At 48.8% G+C, this 21,037-nt stretch overlaps 2 protein-coding genes across 2 annotated transcripts in view; one reads left to right on the top strand and one right to left on the bottom strand.

Moving 5' to 3' along the window:
* Positions 1-14,607: 14,607 nt before the first annotated feature.
* On the bottom strand, positions 14,608-18,540 carry LOC130144550 (collagen alpha-2(I) chain-like). The gene is made up of 2 exons (XM_056328429.1): positions 17,787-18,540; positions 14,608-16,858 (listed from the first exon to the last, which is right to left on the bottom strand). The coding sequence occupies exons 1-2, from the start codon at positions 18,418-18,420 to the stop codon at positions 16,812-16,814; spliced, it is 681 nt and encodes a 226-aa protein (XP_056184404.1). The 5' UTR covers positions 18,421-18,540; the 3' UTR covers positions 14,608-16,811.
* Positions 18,147-21,037, top strand: part of DCHS1 (dachsous cadherin-related 1) — a 55,706-nt gene continuing 52,815 nt past the window's right edge. The window contains exon 1 of the mRNA XM_056328417.1: positions 18,147-18,282. The gene's annotated coding sequence lies outside the window, so the exon portion shown is untranslated. The remainder of the gene's footprint in view (positions 18,283-21,037) is intronic.

The following is a 21,037-nucleotide window of genomic DNA, read 5'->3' as shown; positions in this document are numbered from 1 at the left end:
GTTGGGACTGGCACTGTTTAACTTCTTCGTCGGAGATATGGTCACTGGGATCGAGCGCACCCTCAGCAAGTTTGCCGACAACACCAAGCTGAGTGGTGCGGTTCACACACTGGAGGGAAGGGATGCCATCCAGAGGGATCTTGACAGGCTGGAGTGATGGGCCCGAGTGAACCTCATGAAGTTCACCAAGGCCAAGTGCGAGGTCCTGCACATGAGTTGGGGCAATCCCAAGCACAAACACAGGCTGGATGGAGAATGGATTGAGAGCAGCCCTGAGGAGAAGGACTTCAGGGTGCTGGTGGATGAAAGGATGACATAGGGTCAACATGAACTGGCAATGTGCATTTGCAGCCCAGAAAGCCAACCATATCCTGGAATTATGTCACTTAAAAATTACCTATTTCCCCTTCCCAATTGCCTCATTTTCTATTTGCAGGATACAGATTTGACTTATGCCAGAAGCAGACCCCATAATCAAAGCTTTTTTTTGCAGGGGGGAACCCATGGTAACATAACACTGAATATTCTTATCCTTGAAAACCTCCAACCTTGTTGACCCTTCTGTTTAATTGTGTCTTGCAATTGTAAGATCTACAGTCTAATTGCATGTGTAACTGTGGGTTTTATCTTCAGAACAGTAGGATTCAAATTAATCTGGGATACAGCTACTAGCATTCATAAATCATAAAACCACAAAAAGAGTACTGTCAATCAGTCTGTCATCTTGTAAAACACATGCCATAGAACTTTCCTGAATTACCTTTTCCTTCACTTACTGACATACATTTCAGGGTGAAACCAAAAAAAGGAAAGCAAAACCACACACAAACATGCTTTGATTCAGCAGTCACTGATCAGCAGAAATTCACAACGTCATCAGTTAAGTTGTTCATATTGTTAATTACTTCGGGTGTTAAAAGTTTGTATCTTGCTTTTGAGCTGAATTGGTCTGTTTTATAAGATTGCATCCAGGACAGTGCATTCTGTTACAATCAAACTAACAGACCTGTAATTGTTCAAACTAATTTTTAAGAAATCTCTTCCTAAATAGAGGCATTGCATCAGGTATTTACTAAATATTTCATCTCCAATGTGGTAGAATTGCTTAAAAGTTGCTTACATTATCAATCGCTGCACTATGAATGCCCATTCTTTCCATTCTGGGATGCAGAGGCAATGTAAGAACCAAATTAAAATTGAATTCTAATTGATTCCATCAGAGAAATTAACACTTCCATATCTTTATTACTACTAGCACCTGTGCTTTTGACATCATGCTTCTCAGGTGTAGAAATCATTTATGAACAGTCCTGGCTAACTGGGGAGGTCCCAGCTGACTGGAGGTTAGCCAGTGTGACACCCATCTACAAGAAGGGCAGGAAAGAAGATGGGGGAAGCTACAGGCTTGTCAGCCTGACCTGGGTGCTGGGCCCTGGTGCGGCCGCCCCTCGAGCCCTGGGCTCAGCGTTGGGCCCCTCACCCCCAGGCAGACCCGGAGGGGCTGGAGCGTGTCCAGAGCCGGGCAGGGGCTGGGGAAGGGGCTGGGGCACAGCTCTGGGGGGGGCGGGGGGAGCTGGGGGGCTCAGCCCAGAGAGGAAGAGGCTGAGGAGAGGCCTTGTCACTCCCTATGACTACCAGACAGGAGGCTGTAGGCAGGTGGGGGTCGATCTCTTTTCCCAGGTAACAAGTGATAGAACGAAAGGAAAGGGCCTCAGGTTGCACCAGGGGAGGTTTAGGTTGGATATTAGGAAAAATTTATTCCCTGAAAGAGTTGTCAAGTATTGGAACTTGATAAATGACTGGCCTGGCAGATGAAGTCAAGCAGTGGATATTGTCTATGAGGACTTCAGTAAGGCCTTGACACTGTCTCCCATAAGATCTCAGTGATCTAGCTGTCAGTGAATGGGCTGGATGAGCAGACAGTGAGGTTGACTGAAACAACATCTACTGTTCTCCCCTTGTCTACCCAGCCAGTCATTCCACCATCGAAAACTATCATATTGGTCAGGCGTGATTTCCCATCGGTGAATCCATGTTGACTACTCCTGATAACATTCTTTTCCTCCACATGCTTAGAAATGACACCCAGGTTGAGCTGTTCCATCATCTTTCCAGGCTTGGAACCAGTCTGTAGTTCCCTGGGTCCCCCTTCTTGCCCTTTTTGAAGACTGGAGTGACACTGGCTTTCCTCCAGTCCTCAGGCACTTATCCTGTCCTCCATGACCTTTCAGAGATTATGGAGCATGGCTTAGCAATAATACCTGCCAGCAACCTTGGCACTCGGGGGTACATCCCATCAGGGCACATGTATTTGTGGGTGTCAAGTTTGCCTAAATGATCTCTAACCCAATCCTCCTCAATCAAGGGAAAGTCTTCCTTTCTTCAGGCTTTCTCTCTTGCCTCCAGGGTCTGGGATTCCTGAGGGGTGGCCTTAGCAATAGACTGAAGGAAAAGCAGCAGTCAGTAACTCCACCCTCTCTGTATCCTTCATGCCTACCTCATCCAGCAGCAGTCCCACTTTTTCCCTAGTCATCCTTTTCCTGCTGATGTGCTTGAAAGGTTTGGGTTGGAAGGGTCCAATTCCCCTTTCCATGGGGAGGGACATCTTTCACTAGAATAGGTTGCTCAAAGCCCCATCCAACCTGACCTTGAACACTCTCGGTAACAGGACAGGTTAAACACTTCTCACATCACTTTTAAGAACACCTTCACGGGATGTTTTTTCCTCCTTCCATTTAACTTGCATGATACTTTCTGTAACTGCAGAGAATGTTAGTCCCACAGCTATTGCATGGAGTCACAGATTTTAGAGCCAGAGTGTTAGCTTCCCCTTCAAAGTTTTTATTATTTATTTTTATGAGCTCCAGTGTGATTTTAAATTTAACTTTTCAAAGTTTATTATCCTTTTCTCCTCTATGATATTTCCTTTGATGAATATGAACAGGGAAGGATGCTATCTGTGATTAATGATGGAAGACTTCGGCAGCCACTAAATTGCCTTCAGGTCACAGGCACACAAAGCAGAAAAGGTACAATTTCCAGTTCATAGTGTTTATAATTGTATTCCTTACAAAAATCTAAACACCTTCCAGAGGTTTATTAGGCAATATTACAAAACCTCTCAGATGTGCTCTGCTGATAGTGTCCACAACGTGAGGGATGCAATAAGGAAAGGCGGAAAAAATGGGCTATGTCTATGTAATAGACAGATAATACATAGTAGTAGCAGAAGGCAAAGAGGACTACAAGAATGAAGAACCACACACTGTAGGAGACGATCAGATTTGAGACCACCTATGGAACCTGAAGGTGCACAAGTCCATTGGGACGTGATGAGACACATCTGCAGGCCCTCAGGGAACTGGTGGATGAAGTGGCTAAGCCACTATCCATCATATTTGAGAACTCGTGGCAGTCTGGTCAACTTTACACAGGCTGGAAAAGGGGGGAAAGTAACCCCGATTTGTAAAAAAGGAAAAAAGGAAGACCTGGGAAACTACAGGCCAGTCAATCTCACCTCAGTGCCTGGCAAGATCACAGAGCAGATCCTCCTGGAAACTATGTTAAAGCACACAGAAAATAAGGAGGTGACTAGTGACAGCCAACATTGCTTCACTGAGGGCAAATGTTGCCTGACAAATGTCATGGTCTGTCACAGCACTCTCAAAACCTAGCCAGCTGCAACAAGGTCTTTTACCATCTCATACCAACATACTCTTCATGCCAGTCCCTCTGCTGCCTTCTCCTGATCTCTCCTCACCCAGGGCACTCATTCTCTCTGCTTCTTCCTCCTCTCTCTTCCTTGGCTGCCCAAACTCTTAACAGAACCAGCCACAGCTGCACCTTATCTACATCAGCCAACCCGCTGACCCTGAAGCCAACCCACAGCTGTATATTATCAATGATAATTAACTCAGCTTCATTCTTCTACAGTGGCCTTCTATGATGAGGTTACAGTGCTGACAGATGAGGGAAAAGCAACTGACATCATCTAGCTGGACTTGTGCAAAGCATTTGACACTGTCCTGCACAACATCCTTGTCTCTAATTAGAGAGACATGGATTTGACAGATGGACCACTCAGTGGATAAGGAATTGGCTGGATGGTTGCACTCAAAGAGCTGCAGTCAACAGCTCGATGTCCAAGTGGAGACCAGTGACGAGTGGCATTCCTCAGGGGTCAGTGTTGGGACTGGCACTGTTTAACATCTTCGTCGGAGATATGGTCACTGGGATCGAGCGCACCCTCAGCAAGTTTGCCGACAACACCAAGCTGAGTGGTGCGGTTCACACACTGGAGGGAAGGGATGCCATCCAGAGGGATCTTGACAGGCTGGAGTGATGGGCCTGAGTGAACCTCACGAAGTTCAACAAGGCCAAGTGCAAGGTCCTGCACATGGGTTGGGGCAATCCCAAGCACAAATACAGGCTGGATGGAGAATGGATTGCAGCCCTGAGGAGAAGGACTTCGGGGTGCTGGTTGGTGAGAAGTTCAGCACGGCCTAACAATGTGTGTTTGCAACCTAGAAAGCCAACCATGTCCTGGGCTGCACCACCAGCAGTGTGGCCAGCAGGTTGAGGCGGGTGATTCTCCCCCTCAGCTCTGCTCTGGTGAGATGTCCCCACGGCACTGCATCCAGCTCTGGGGCCCCCAACATGAGAAGGACATGCACTTGTTGGACCAGGTCTAGCAGAGGGCCACAAAGACGGTCAGAGGGCTGAGGCCCCTCTGCTATGGAGACAGGCTGAGAGAGTTGGGATTGGGGGAGAAGGCGGCTCCGGGGAGACCTTAGAGCAACTCCCAGTACCTAAAGAGGGACTGCAAGAAAGCTGGGGATGAACTTTGGACAAGGGCATGTAGTGATAGGACAAGAGGGAGTGGCTTTATACCTAAAGAGGGTAGGTTTAGGTTAGATATTAGGAAGAATTTTTTTTCTGTGGGGGTGGTGAGACATGGGAACAGGCTGCCCAGAGCAGCTGTGGGTGCCCCGTCCCTGGCAGGGCTCAAGGCCAGGCGGGATGGGGCTGGGAGCACCCTGGGCTGGTGGAAGGTGTCCCTGCCAATGGCAAATGGGGTTGGAACTAGATGGTCTTCAAGGTCCCTTCCAATCCAAACCATTCTGATTCTATGATATTTCTCTCTCTTTCATAAAATGAGGTGAGACTGACTGGCCTGTAGTTCCCTGGATACTCCTTTTTTGAAGATCGGAGTGATATTTGCTTTCTTCCAGTCCTCAGGAACCTCCCCGAGTCACCAGACCTTTAAAAGATAATCAAGAGTGTCCTCACAGTGATGCCATCCAGCTCCCTCACTACTTGTGAGGTCCCAGGGACTTCTGTAAGCCCAGTCCACTAAAAGTGGTCCCTAACCTTACCCTCCTCCACTGAGGGTAAGTCTTCCTTGCTCCGGAGTTTCCCTTTGGTCTTAGGGGCCTGGGATTCCTGAAGGCTGCTTTTCCATGTCCTTTGTCACCAAGGTGCTTGCCCCAGTGGGCCCACATTTTCCTTAGTCTTCCTGTTGCTGCAGATATACCTGCAGAAGCCTCTCTTGTTGCACTTCACATCTCTTGCCAGATTTGACTCCAGCAGGGCTTTGGTTTTCCCTAACCCATATCTGCTTGCTTGGATAACATCTCTGTATTCCTCCTGGGTTACCTGTCTTTTCTTCCATCTCACAGTGGCCCGAGTTATTTTTAGATATTTAAGAATCATTAAGTTGACTCTGAAACCAAACTTACTTTCTTCCTTCTGCAAGGTCAGTTATGGCCATTAAGGGTTATGCAAGGCAGAATCACCCAAGTGGCTGTTTATAGCCTGGCTCTGCTATTGGAGGAGCTACACAGCTGTGATATAACCTGGAGGTCTGAGTAACTTTTTCAAATGTGTGATAGGCTTGTATGTGTGTTTTATCCCATGGGATATTTTTGGATTGTGACTTGGACTAGAGCATTTGATGTTACCTAAAGGCAGCATCTTTGTCAAGTTATGTGCATCACAGCAACTCAAACTGCAAGTTATTTTATTTATTTTTTTCGTTTTTTCAAATAAGGTAAACACCGTAAGTGTAGCACAGCTACTGATCTGTACCTGGGACCCAAGCAGTGCTCCAGCACGGATAACTACTCCCCACGGCGCCGCTTGTGCAATACGCAAGCGCCCGCTAGATGGCGCTGTGCCCCGCCGGTTCGGGGGCGGGGAGGCAGCGGGGTGCGCCTGTGGCTGCGTGTCGCCCTCCAGTTCAAGAGCCACAGCTTCCTGCGTCTATTTATGGCAGGTATATTTAGTGCATTTCAGCCCTCATAGATGCATGCAGCATATTTAGCACGGACTGTTTGGTCACAGGGCACACGCAGCATAGTGTATTGGGGGAATAACGCTGCATGCCGGGGTGCATTGGTTGTGGATGATAAACTTAATTTGTCGAAGGCAAAAAAGAAGGTCAGGCCATCTCGGGTTTTCTTTTTCCTGGAGGAATCATCTGATCTTACTTCAGAACCTGCCCCTCTGTGACAGACCAGAGCTTGAACCCAAGCTCTTTGGGTGAGGAGACCACAGGTAGCCAGATGGGTGTTCCTGGGCAGCCACACTGCCCCTCCAGCCTCCTCCCAGTTCCCTGCTGCTAGGCAGAAGAGTCCACTGGAGTCGACAGCATGTGGGTGAGACTTGACTGCTGATCTCAGAGCCTTTCCTTCCTGAACAAACATTTTCCATTCTGAAATAATCACTTCACTATATATAGAAAGCTCCTCCAAAGCAAAAGCCGTGTTCTTTGGGAAGGGATAGACCTCAAAATGCTTTCTGCCTTTTACAAAACAGCCGCAGGCCCTTTGCCTTCAGGCTTGTATCTGTCTGTGAACACTGTCAATCAAAGGCACGTGTTCACCTCACGAAAATAATCTGGATTCCCCATGCAGCTCCTGTGCTCCCCACCCCCACCCCACGGATTCAGAGACTATGTCTGTAATCACAATCCACAGTGTTTCGGAAACCACCTCCCCATCTCACTTCCTCCCAGCTGATTTTCAGGGGAACAGAAGGAGACTTGTTTGCTACCAGGGAGGAAGTCCAGACCTTAGTGAGCAGCTTTCTAAGAGGCACCTATGAGAATGGTGCACTTCAGTCAGCGTACGCTTGCAGAGGCTGCTGCCAAATGAGGTCACCCTGCTGCAGAAACGTGGATGAAGAGATTCCAGAAGAGGAGGATGGAGGAAGCCAGGACAGGAAGTAGAGCAGTCAGTAGCACCGGGCTCAGCTCCGTCAACTCCCCTCTCTGGAAATGTTGATTTCAGTTTTGTCTCGGCTCACAGACAAGAAAGTATTAGATGGTTTCCTTCTCATTGTTCTCTCATTCCCTTTTCTCATCATAAAAATCATCCCTTGGTTTGACACAGTTCAGCCATCTCTTTGGGAAGAGATTAATGGGGCGAGCAGCGCACAGATTCAGAGGACAGTTCAGGCACGAGGACTGGGTGACACTGTCTGTGACTTTTGAAAATCACAAAGCTCACAGAACTCGAAGGAGAGGCTCCTCTTTCAAGCCCTGTAACTTCTGCTGAGCTAGCACATCTCTTGCAAAAGATCATAGAATACCACATCGGAAGGGACCTCAAGGATCATCTGGTCCAACCTTTCTTGGCAAAAGCACGGTCTAGTCAAGATGACCCAGCCCCCTGTCCAGCCAGAGATGGACAACCTTGACCAGGAATCTGTTACACATTTTTCTTAGTTTATTCTAGTAATTGATTCCTCCTTCCATTGAACTATTGCTCTTTGTTTTCAGTTTGTATAACTGCAGTTCCACCCCATTGCTCCTGTTCTGCCTTCATTCACTAGACTGAAACATTATACACAATTTAAAAAGTTTTTTCTTGCAGATCCTTAGAAATCACTTATTTTTTTAATCTTTCTGACGGTCTCCATGCAGAAACTTGTTCTACAGATGTTGACTTACTGTCACAACTCTGACCGCTGTGAGTTTTCTACAGTCTTTATAAATATTGACCATTAAATTTACATTCCTAAAGCTGCAGTAATATAATTATCTTACCAATGTACACAAATATCTTGAGAGCAGCTGTCCAGAGGACCAGGCCAAGCTCTTTTCAGTGGTGCCCAGTGACAAGACAAGGGGCAGTGGCCACAAACTGCAACATAGGAAACTCCATCTGAGCATGAGGAAAAGCTTCTTTACCTTGAGGGTGGCAGAGCGCTGGGACAGGCTGCCCAGAGAGGCTGTGGGGTCTCCTGCTCTGGAGACATTCAAACCCGCCTGGACACGGCTCTGTGCAACCTGCTCTGGGAGAGCTGCTTCAGCAGGGGGTTGGGCTGGGTGGGCTCCTGAGGTCCCTTCTGACCCTGACCACGCTGTGATTCTGCGATTCCCTATTGTTCTGTGTGTTCCTGTTTAGTTAGTCCATACTTCCTTGCAGATTATTAGTCAAGATACTAAACAAAATTGATAGAAATATTAAAATTAGTTATTATTCCTTGGTAGGAGGATTATCTGCTTGATAGATAATAATAAGCTGTGCAGATAGGGACTAGGAAACAACAATCTGTACAGTAGTTCTGTGTGTTTATAGTCACCTGTAGGCTGAATGTGAATCAGCTGAGGATATGTTGTTGCAAAACCAAAACAACATCATATGAGACGGTATAAACAGGAATATGACTTGCAGGGCTATGATAAGGCCCTTAGCTGCAGTACCATGCCTAGTCTCAGTCTGTGCACTTCAGACAAATCTGACACAGTCCAGAGGACATGATTAGAGGTTAGGAAAATACAATATGGAAAGATTAAATGCTCTTGGGCAGTTTAGTTTAAAGAAGAGTGAGAAGATACGATAACCACCTTGATTTGTAAAAGACAGTTGCAAAGCAAACAATTTCCAGTATTCGTGACAGATAGTACAAGAACTAATGTGTTTAAATAATAGCAAAGAAAATTTAACACTGAATAGATTGAGTGGCAGGTTTATGAAGTCTTCATTATGGGAAGACTTTAAGAACTAGTTAAGCGCTCATCTGCTGAGCATGACAGGGGCTTCTGGGTTCAATTGAACCCTCTCTGAGGAATGGGAATGAAGCAGCTGACAGCCCTAGATTTTTTCCTACTGTTTATAATCTGCCTATGCTATGCTGTTTAGAAAGTACCAGCAAAGAATATAGTTGCTATTTATCTTACTTGTAGCCTTATCCTTCCATGATCTTTGTGGTATCTACCTACTTGTTTTGACTTTAAATTATTTTGCCTTCTGCACATGAATTGTCTTATTGCTGCACTTGAAGTCTTAACCTTTAGATGCTGCTATAACTTAAAATAATATCAAAAGAGCGGCCTGAGAAGTCCCAAGCTGAATTACAAGAGAACCGATAATTGGGAGTACAAGGAACTGGCATAATTAAGAGCAAGTCCAGGTAAAACAATGAGCAGGGGGACTCCCAGCCTGCAAGATGCATGGTATAATGTAAGTTCAAAACAAGGAGGTAGCAAGGAGCAACATTTTAAGACCATCTATTTCACAGGTCTTGCTGTGCTAAAAGATTTGTCTAAAAAAGTAGGCAAGGTTGAAAATGAAGCATTCAGGGCATTTAGGGCTGTGCTAGATAGACCCCTAGAAAACAGACTGCAGGAGTCCTTACCAGGTTACCATTAGAAACACAGGAAGCAAGAGGAAGTAATGGCTGGGTATCCTTACTTCAAACATGATGGAGTGTCACAGCACTCTCCAACCTATCAAGCTGCAACAAGGTCTTTTACCATCTCATACCAGCACACCTGTCCCTCTGCTGCCTTCTCCTCATCCTAGGCACGCATTCTCTCTGCTTCTTCCTCGGCAGCTCTCTCTTCATTGGCTCTCAACCGCTTAACTTAACCAGCCACACCTGCACCTTATCTACATTGGCCAAACAACAGCCCCTGAAGCCAACCCACAGTTGTATATTGTCAGTGCTAATTAACCCAGCTTCATTCCTCTATAATGGAGCATAAGTGTGATGATAAGACCACTGCTAAATCCAGCTGCTCCCAACACTGACAGAGCTTCCCCAAATTTCCAAGATTGTAAATGTGCATATAAACAAATTAACACAAGCCATGAACTTTGCCTGCTCTACCCTAAAACCATGCATCACATGCAGCCCAGGGAGAGCAGCTTACATTCAGGGCTCCAGGCTGCTCATGAACAAACCCTATGGCACAGAAATATGCCTGTTGCAAGAACTTTATGTGATTTGTGGCCATCTAGACAAGCAGGAGATGCAGAAGAACTCTTCCACTGCAAGGTTCAAAGCTACCTAGTCAAGTTACATCCAGCAGCAGTGCACTAGCAGCATTTCCCTTTGACCAGGATGTGAATATAGAGCCGCAAAGCCGAGGTACCAGCTCCATTTGCTGGGTGAAATGATCTTGCAACTCTTTCTTGGATCTCAAGGGCATTCCAAATGACAGAGGCAAACTTCGGATCTCAGCCAAAAAAACTTACTCCTGTCTTGGGGAGAGTTATCCACTCACTTCTGTCCCCATCCCTGCCCTGGCTATGTATGTTTCTAGCAGGTGCCTGGCTTCTTTTATTTTTAACCTTCACTCTGAATGCAGGAAGTCTTTTTTTTTTGCTGTGAACATCCGGGAATCAGAGCCTAAGCACATCCTAGAAGGATTTCCTGTTTGGGACTTTTGAGCCAGACTCCAGCTTGCAAGAATGGAAGCCTCTGAGCAATTTGCTCAGTCCTGCTGGGCTACCTGCCAGATTGCTCCCATCCGGTTCAGGAGCAAGTTGCCATCTAGCAGGAAGGTGCTAAACTGCCAGACTACTTCCCACCTGCTATGGATGAGGGTGAGAGCATGCAAAGTCCAGTCTGGGTGGGGACATGCATGGCTCCAGGATCAGGGTCATTGTGGTGGCAGAACAGCAACATAAGAGATAGCACGACTTCCCATTACATTGCAGTATTTGCCTGTAGGTCTAGGGAAACACAAAGCATGCAGAAAGCACATTTTCTGTGCTGCCTACCAGCTATGCTTTGGTCAGCACTGACTCCAGTTTGCCATGTTTCACTAGCTCTTGCATTATTTCAATTTCAGAAGTTCAGCAAAGCACTGATTCACTCATCTTCAAATTTTGCTCCCTTCTCCATAGTCTGATCTCTATATCATTAATAATTCTACCCAAAGGCATGACACAGCTGGGAGCCTTGCAGTCCTGTCTCAACCTTTACTACTAGCAGTAACCTTCTGCCCTAATAGCTGAATAACATATTTCTGCTCATTTCTGTGTCTTAGTTGCTCTTACAAGGCATACCTTGACTTAAATTTTTCTACCAGTCTACATACAGCTCCAAAGATGCTTGCTTATCAGAAAGACTGTCCAAGATCTCTCTGAATGTGCAAGCACATCATATGGATCTGTTCTTCCCTCTCTTGCCATGGGGCTCCAAGAATATATAGTAAATTATAATTTACTAGGAGACCAAAAGGAATCCACTAATTTCCATCTCTAAGTAGAGGCAGCACTCGTGTACAAATTGCAAGTCTGACAGAAGGGTTGTTTAATGATCTGGGGTAATGCCATGGGGCTGAAGAATAACAAACATTACAGAGACTGAAGAAAGGAGGACTGAAGTGAGTGACCTAGGGAAATTCAGATTGCTTGCAATAGTATAAAGATTTCAAAGCAGATTTTAAAGGGAAATGATTATTTGAAAACATGACAATAAATGGCAAATGTGATCAAATGCACCAAGTCTGCCAAATCATGCCAGACGAGCACATTAAACAACTCACTTTATAAGTGTTTTTTGGGGGGACCAAGAAAAAAAGTTGGTCAGACTACAGTAACACATGAGAAATTATTTATTCAAATGGAGAAGACAGAAATTAATACAAAAATTGTAAGATGGGGAAGACGGAAAAAAAAAAATTACCAGTAAATCAAGATTTTTATGCTTGAAGAAATGCACCGTCTTTTCAAGGATCAGTTTTGGAGCTCATCTATTTAATTTTTTTTCAGTAAAGATCTCAGAGAAAAAAAAAAAAGAAGTATACTGATAAGGTTGTTCAGTGACACAAATTAAAGAGGCATTGTGAGTATAGAGGATGACCAAAACATCATAAAAGTGAAAAGCTACTATTAAGGAGCAGCATAACAGAAATGGAATGAAATTCATAGATTTATAGTAGACAGTCCTTCATGGTTAAAAAAGGATGTCCAGAGACGCATATTCCAACCTCTTATTTGAAGATAGACTGTCGATAGGTCAGATCAGCCTTGAAAACTTGCAAGGAGCCAAGATTCACAGCTCAAAAGCAGCTTTTTCCAGTGCTACACTACTCTCCGGGTGAAAAGAAGTTTTCCTAATGCTCACTCTGAATCTCTCAAGCTGTATGTGGCCATTGTTACTGTTCTGTTGTCTGCTGCTATGAAGACACATTTGGTACCATCATCTCTTTAACCTGTCCTTTAGGTAGCAGTAGGATGCCATTAAAAAGCCTCTTAGCCTACTCATCACCAGACTGAGCAAGCCCAGCTTCTTCAGTGTCTCTTTATAAATCAGCCCCCTACCTATCTCCTACAGTTTTCCATATCCCTCACAAACAGGGGGAGCCAAACGTACATAGGATTCCAAGTGTGGCTTCACCACCTCCCAAGTCAAGGGGGATACCTATTTCCCTTGATCTGCTGCTCACCCTTCTCCTTATGTAGTGCAGTAAAGGTGTTTGCTTTATTTGCAATGCAAGCATATGCAACGAGAGCATATTATTGCCTCTTAATTCAGTGTCCACCCCTGCCTTCACATTCATTTCAGCAGGACTGCAACTCAGCCAGTTGATTCCCAACCTTGTACCAACTACGGCATTATTCTGCCTCAGGTGCAGAACTTTATACTTCTCTTTATTGAGCTTCATGAGGTTTCTGCTAATCCAATTCTTGGAGTTTCTAGATCTCTCTGGACCAAAGTTCTGCCATGCAACATATTGGCCACCCCTCCTAATGCCATCTGCAAACTTACACTGTGTCATCTTGGAATATTACTGAATAATGTCTCCCAAATCAATGCTTGGTGTACTTTGTTGGCTGCCAGGCACCAACCTCATATTGAGTCATTGATCACTACCCTTCAAGCCCAGAGGGGCAGCCATTTTTCAGCCCACCTAATGCTCCATTCATTCAGCCCATATTTCCTCAGGTTAAAAATGAAAATTCACTGTCAAGGCACTTTGCATCCACTGCTTTCCCTTCATCCGTATAGCCAGTCATTTTTCAGAGAAGTTAACCGGGCTGCTCAAGCACAATTTGTGCTTGCTAAATCTATGCTGACTGTTCCTGATTGCCTCCTTGTTCTCCATATGTTCAAAAATGGATTCCAAGAGAATGGGGTCAATGAGTCTTCTGGGAATGGAGATGACCCTGACAAACTGATGGTACTCTGAGTTCCTCCTTGCCTTTCTTAAAGGCGAGTGTAATGTTAAATTCACACAATCACAGAACATTTTTGCGTCAGAAGGGACCTTTAAATGCCATTTAGTCCAACCCGCTTGCAATGATCGGGGGGACATCTTCAACTAGATAAGGTTTCTCAGAGCCCCATCCAACCTGGCCTTGAATACTTCCAGGGATGGGGTACCTACCACCTCTCTGGGCAACCTGTGCCAGTGTGTCACCACCCTTACAGTAAAAAATTTCCTCCTTATATCTAGCCTGAAACTACTCTCCTTTAGTTTCAAAGCACCCCCCTTGTCCTACCACTACAGGCCCTACTAAAAAATCTGTCCCCATCTTTCTTACAAGCCCCATTTAAGTACTGAAAGGCTGCTCTAAGGTCTCCCCGGAGCCTTCTCTTCTCCAGGCTGAACAGCCCCAACTTTCTCAGCCTGTCCTCACAGGAGAGGTGTTCCAAGCCTCTGATCATCTTTGTGACCTCCTCTGGACTTGCTCCAACAGGTCCATGTCTGTCCTGTGCTGAGGACTCCAGAGCTGGACACCGTATACCAGGTGGCATCTCTCCAGAGTGGGGCAGAGGGGCAGAATTACTTTCCTCAACCTGCTGGCCACACTGCTGGGGATGCAGCCCAGCATTCTGTTGGCTTTCTGGGCTGTGAGCGCACATTGCTGGGCCATGTTGAGCTTCTCACCTACCAGTAGCCCCAGGTCCTTCTCTGCAGGGCTGCTTTCAACCCCTTCGTCCCCCAGCCTGTATTGATACCAGGACTGGCCCTTACCCAGGCGCAGAACGTTGCACTTGGCACTGTTGAACCTCACAAGGTTCACAGGGCCCCACTTCTCAAGCTTGTCAAGGTCCCTCTGAACAGCATCCTGTCCCTCAGGCATGTCAACCACACCATTCAGCTTGGTGTCATCTGAAGACTTGCTGAGGGTGCACTTGATCCCACTGGCTGTGTCACGTCCTAATACAGACCCCTCAGGGACACCACTGGTCACTGATCTCAATCCAAACATTGAGCTGTTGACCGCTGCCCTCTGGATGCAACCATCCAACCAATTCCTCATCCACTGAACAGTCCACCCATCAAATCTGTCTCTCTCCAGTTTAGAGAGAAGGATGTTGGGGGGGGGGCGGTGCGGTGTCAAAGGCTTTACAGAAGTCTGGGTAGATGACATCTGTAGCTCTTCCCTTGTCCACTGATGCAGTCACTCCATCATAGAAGGCCACTAGGTTGGTCAGGCAGGACTTGCCCTTGGTGGAGCCATGCTGGGTGTGTTGAATCACCTCCCTGTCCTCCATGTGCCTTAACATAGCTTCTAGGACAATCTGTTCCATGACTTTCCCAGGCACAGAGGTGAGGCTGCCAGGTCGGTAGTTCCTTTCTACCCTTTTTAGAACTGGGTGCAATGTTTCCCTTTTTCCAGTCACTGGAGACTTCACCTGACTGCCATGACTTTTCAGTTATCATGGAAAGTGGCTTCGCAACTGCATCAGCCAACTCCCTCAGGCCTCTGGGATGCATCTCATCAGGTCCCACAGACTCATGTATGTTCAGGTTGCTCAGGTGGTTTCAAACCTGACCTTCTCTTATAGTGGGAGGGACTTTGCTCCCCCAGTCCCTGCCCTGACATCCATCCACTTGGGAGGTGTGGGAAGAGAGGCCGTCAGTGAAGACTGAGGCAAAAAAGTTGTTGAGTACCTCAGCCTTCTCATCCCTTGTTACCAATTTGCCAGTTGTGTGCATCGAGGGGGTACGCTTTCTTCGACCTTCCTTTTCTGGCTGGCATACCTGTAGAAGACCTTCTTGTTCTTTGCATCCCTTGCCAAGTTCAGCTCCAGCTCCACCTTAGCCTTCCTGACCCCATCCCTACACACCGGGCAAGGTCCCTATACTCTTCCCAGGATACCTGCCCCACTTCCACTGCCTGTGCATTTCCTTCTTGCCCTTTAGTTTGACCAGCAGGTCTGTACTCAGCCATGTCAGTCTCTTGCCTTCCTTTCCTGATTTCTTACACATAGGATTCAAGAGCTGTTGCCCTCTATGTGAAGTGTCATTAAAGATCTGCCAGCTTTATTAACTTGTTTCTAATCAGCAAGGACCTCTCCAAAGGCACAAATGTTTATATAGACAGCAGCCTTGTGATCACATCAACATCTTTCAGCACCGTCAGCCCCATATATTTGATTAATGTATCAAAAAGTAAAAGTTAATGCATTTGAACCCGTATCTATAAAGGTGTTGCCACCAAGGTATTAGAAACCATAGAGAGTATATGCCTAAATCACGTTGTGGATCTTGGTCTTAGCAATGTATTGGAAAATATTTGGCCAGAAGATGGAAATGACCCTAGTTAGAAACCACAGAAGGGGAAGAATACCTGCATGTGTCGCATGTAAGACAGTAAGATGACGCAACCATGAAAAAGCAAATGTCATCCTGAAGTACAGTAAACAAGACATTTCCAGTAAAGAAGCCTTCCCTTAAATACTTTTCTGTAAGGTGCAGATGATATTTTTTCAGAACACAGTGGGAACGCTGATCTGCTATACTAAAGATACATTAATTTAAACTAGAAGACATACATATGGAATAGCAACTAGGATAACACCAATGGATAGCTGATCGTAAAATAAGAGCACAAAGTTTGTTCCATTTAGAAGAAGAGATGCTGAATGATAAGCTTACTGCTGTTTCTGAAAATATCTGGGAGGGAATAAGGTAATGTAAGGAAAAAAAATTGTAGACAAAAATAAAGAGAGATAAAGACAGAATAGCTAAATCAAGGCTGAAATGTTGTTGTTAAAACTGGGACAGACACAAGATTATAGGGACCATCTCATTGGGAGTCAGCTCAAGACTCCCTCTAGCCCAGGCTCCAACAGTGTCTACGAGTGGATGCACAGGAAGGTGTGGGAAGAGCAGGAGAAGCATACACAATATGTCACCTCGAGTACACCTCCAGACCCAACTCTTCGTGACTCACACGACGTTATGAGCTGGAGGTGGTTTCCTCTATTCAGGACCCATCAAAGAATTTCTCTTCTGTGAACTAATTCAGACACCACCTGGGCCAATGTGAATTTTGAGCATCCACAGCATGTTATGGCAAGAAGTTCCCTGGGTCCACAGCCACTCACATGAAGTATCACCTTCTTTTGTTTGTTTCGATCTTGGCTTCTGTTGGCCTCATTTCATGCCGCTTTTATATTGGAAGATGCAGTGAACAAAATCAGCTCCACAGAGCTGAACAAAATCAACCCCCAGAGACCATTCATAATTTCATTGTCCTCTTCCTCATTCCCCTTGTTTGCCTCCTTTCCAAAATGGAAACTAAATTGTTCCATGCATTGAAGATGATGGACCTTTATCATCCTTGCTCCCTTCTTCTGAACTTCTTTCCTGTCTTCCTGTGACCTGCAGAAGATAGATGTAGGAGGAAATAAACTGAATATATTATAGCTTGGTGAATTTATGTTAAGAATTGTAAGATGTGCTGTTCAGGGTCCAGAGTATTTGGTTTCTCCAAGGTACCTTTAGATCAGTAAAAGTAATCCAGAGTTAGTTACTTCTTGTTTCTAAATCCAGCTGAGCCTATAAGGTATTTGGGAAGGGGTGCAGACACGCAAATTTTGAAGGGTTCTTTCTCTATGAAACTAGTCTGGAGGTCCACATTCTCTGTTTGAATTGATCGTCACTGACGGAAGACCCTAGACAGTTTCCTGATGAAGCAGACTGAGCTGTGGCCTTTATAGCACACGATCTTAGCAATGGACTGTCACAGCCCTCAGTCGATGGCAATTTCTCTGCTAAGAAATAAAAGAAGGCCCAGTAGTGATGATTGTCCTGAAAGCTGAGTGGCCCCCAACAGACGCACCAACACGGCTGTGGCCTGGCCCGTCTGGAGCAGTGAAAACCAGTCTGAGGGGTCAAGACAAGCCAGAGAGCCAGCCACTGGTGGAGCAGCCTAGACAGTCACGCAGCAGATTCTTGGTTTGTTGCTTTATGAAGACTTGGTGGGGCCCCAGTCGCTCACAGCGCAGGCACTACAGGTGAGACCTTCCAGCCTGGACACTGGAAGCCCTGATGTGAGTCAAGGTGTTGGCAGGTTACACGTGCTCAGGCTCTGGGCTCTGTGCTGAGGACGGGACTGCGGTAGAGAGCAGAGAGCAGGCTGTGCCTCCTCGATCGTGCCCCCACACGCCCCCGGTGTCACCCACTGCCTCCCTGCATCTCCTGCCCAGCCCTGTCCCGGCCCACCACAGCCCTGCCTCTCGCTCCTGCCGACCCCTTCCCATTTGCCCGGGCTCCCGTCACCCGTTGCTTTCCCCTCAGCCCTCCTTACCCCGGGGCTCCAGCCCTTCCTCCCGCTCCGCACCGACCACCTTCTCCCCGCCGCTGCTCCCTGGCCCCTCCGTACCCCGTGCCCCCGCCACGCCGCCCCGCTGCCCGGGGCTGCTGCGGGGCCGCGCTCTGCCGCGCGCTCCGGTGGCGGGGCGGGGATGGGGGCGGCGGGGGGAGCGGGGGGCTGAGGGCGGCGCTGGGTCGGGTTTCAGCAGGAGCCGCCGCGCCGAGCCAGCGCCGACCCGCCGCCTGCCGCCGAGCGCTCCGCGGGGCGACCGCGGCACCGGGGCGGCCGCCGCACCGGGAAGGCCGGCACGCCGGAACACCGGGGCGGCCGCGGCACGGCAGGGCACCGGAGAGCTGCGGGTACCGGAGAGGCCAGCGGTGGCGAAGCGACCGCGGTATCGGAGCGCACCGGGGTACCGGCGCGGCTGCGGGGCGTCTCGGCGGGGCCGGGTCCTGCGGGATGTGAGCGCCGCCGGCGCGGGACGCACGGTGTAAGTGCCAGCAGCGCCGGGCACCGGCCCGCTCCGGCTGCCCCGCCGCCCGCGCCCGGTCCGCCGCACGTCGGCAGCGCCGCACGGCGGGCCGGTCCGCACACGAACCGGGACCGGGACCGGGACCAGAACCGGCATCGGAACGGGGACTGAGACCGGGACCGGGCGCTTTGTTCTGCCTCCGCTGCGCAGACAATGGGGCGGGGGGGGGGCGGGCGGGGGGGGGGCGCGCCCACGGCGGCGCAGCACCACGGATCCGCGGCCGGACCGGCCTCGCCCCTGGCGCGACGGCAGCGGGGCCGCCGCTGGCAGCGGGCGAGCGGGACGGGGCGGGCGCGGGACCGGACCGGCGCCGCCGGTGCCGCCGCAGGGGCAGCGCCGCCGAGGGGCGGGCGCGCAGTGGTCGCCGCGGAGGCGCCGGGCGGGGGCTGGGGGGGCCGAGCGTAGCGGGGGCCCGGGGCTGGCAGGGCTCCGGCACGGCGGCCGCACCGTGCCGGAGCTCCCCCCGGGGCCGGGCTGTGCGGGGGGACGGGGAGCAGCAGCAGGCGGTGGGCCCGGCGGCTGGGGAGCCCGAGGCGGGGCGGGGAACCCCGTGAGCCTGGGGGGCCGGGCTGCCTGGGAGCTCTGGGGCAGAGAAAACCCCGACAGCCTGGGGGCACCGGTGGACAGGGAGCAGAGAGAGCCTTGAGGCACCTCAGCGATGGGCATGCGGGATGGCAGGGGCCAGGTCAGCGCTGAGATGCATGTAGGCTGGGATTGTGGGAACTGGCTGATGCATGAGGAAATTTTATTAGAGCTTCCTTTGTGGGGGAAGCGTTTTCAGAGACATGACAGCCTGCGGGAAGCTCCAGTGTGGCACAGAAATGGGATGCACAGGGATGCAGTGGAGCTTGACTGCATCCTCATGAGAGGATGGTCACCGCCGTTGGCCACCACTCAGACCTGTTGTCAGAGGGAGCTGAGGCTGTGTGGCAGGGCTAGGAGTGAGCAATAGAGTGCTGGTCCTGAAGGCCTGGGTGGGAGGTGGTAGGAGGGCTAGGCGGCATGGAGATTGACTGTAGATAGCAGGGGTTGAAAGTGAGTCGTTAGCCTGAGGCTGCACTGGAGGCAAGCCTGGGCTGTGTCTGGTTCTGAGGGCAGATAATCTGAAACTCCAGAGACAGACATCTGTGTGGATGTAGGAGAGAAAAGCATAGTCCAGGTCAGTGGCTGGTGCTCAGCAAAGATTAAAAAGGCTTCTGAATCCTTCCTCATCTGGACTGAAGTCTCAAAAAGATCATTATGTGAGTCATGGCCTCTCATGTGAGACTTTGGGTATGGCACCAGCAGCATCTGCAGCTTTGATGGAGCTTTTGCACAGCAAGCACTCTGACATCTGTTTGTGGCATGCACAGTGGGTGCCGTCTTTCCAGCTTCTCTGCTGGGGCCGCTGTGGGCCTGCTTCCCCTTCCTCATGGCTGACATGAGATGTGAGGTGCCCACTGGCAGGCAGGCAGGGATGCATGCAGTGGTCCCTCTCTAAATCTGTGTCTTTTTTGCTAAATGTGACTTATCTGCTAAGTGTAGGTTGGGATTTCCTGGTGCCGTTGGTCTGTCAGCCCTGGGCTTGAAGATGCTTGTGTATATTGCAGCTCACTCCGTTTTAGCTAACCATCCTGTCAACCTCCTTACTATGGCTCTGGACCCCAAACGCCTCTCTGGACAGATTCTCATGCTAGCCGTTTCCTTCAGAGGATTCTGCTGCCATTTTTTACTAGGGAACTCAGTGCCCGATGGTGGGAGGGACAGAGAGGGAGCAGGGCAGTCTGGCTCACATTACACAGGCTGGGCCTGGACCAGTCAAGCCAGCCCCTAGCGCTGGGCTATCTGCTAATTAGAAGCAGCTGTTCAGATATGGTGACTCTGCATCCACTGAGGTCACTGCAGTCTTCCTCTGTGACCCAAGCCTGCAAGCTTCACAGGAACAGAGGGCTGCTAGTACCATGGATGGCCGTCTGCCCATCCTGCACTAGTGCCATTTGGCAACCTGGCTGCTGCATCTCTTGCTGAAGAGGTAACTAGGCTCTGGAACTACCCACTTGTATCCAGGGAGGATGGAAATGAAGTTTACACAGACCTTCATCACCAGCTCCCCACCCCAAGGACCATAACTTGTGTTCCCTGGTTGTGCCAGTGCTCTCAGCTGCTCTTCACACTCCACAGATTCTTTTTCCAAGTTTCTCTCCTCCCTACCAGCAGCCCACAAAGCCTTGCTGCACTCCCTTCTGTTTCTCAAGAGCCACATCACTAATCAAACCAGGTGGGTTTTTTCACTGTATCTGTCCCCTGATCTGTTCCAGGCACCACCTAAGACCTTTCAGCTTCATCCTGTCCTCAGCTACTGAGATTGCCCGAGGGAGCCTTGTCCCTCTGTCTGTTTTTCTACTCAACTTTTTATTTAGTTTTTGTCTAACCTCCTGCCAAGGCTTTAAACCCGCTGCCCCATACCTCCCCATGACCTGAGTGGCAGGGGCACAGGTAGGATAGTGCAGCTTCATCACAGAAGCAAATTGGGACCCCGTTCCCCAGCTCTGCACGTTCTGGATGTATGCAGTTACCCCTCCAGCTGGGTAGCTCCACCTCGCTCCAACAGAGAGGTACACAGACCTGTCTAGGACCACTGAGTGCAGATCCCCAGCTAGCAGCCCACAGTGATAAAAGTACCTTCTTTTGACTTCTGCTCCTGAGACATAATGAGGATTCATATTTGCAAGGT

The sequence above is a fragment of the Falco biarmicus genome, chromosome 2 (assembly GCF_023638135.1).
Source record: "Falco biarmicus isolate bFalBia1 chromosome 2, bFalBia1.pri, whole genome shotgun sequence".
In the NCBI taxonomy this organism is placed as follows: Eukaryota; Metazoa; Chordata; class Aves; order Falconiformes; family Falconidae; genus Falco; species Falco biarmicus.
The sequence above is the reverse complement of the archived record's forward strand: the minus strand, read 5'-3'. Positions and strand labels throughout refer to the sequence as shown.

What these genes read in the sequence shown, in the direction of transcription:
- LOC130144550 (XM_056328429.1), bottom strand. Translation starts at nt 18,420, where the DNA reads ATGCCGGTTCTGGTCCCGGTCCCGGTCCCGGTTCGTGTGCGGACCGGC. An exon ending in GGAAGGGCTGGAGCCCCGGG is followed by an intron (nt 16,859 to 17,786) that starts GTAAGGAGGGCT and finishes TATCTTCTGCAG; the next exon opens with GTCACAGGAAGACAGGAAAG.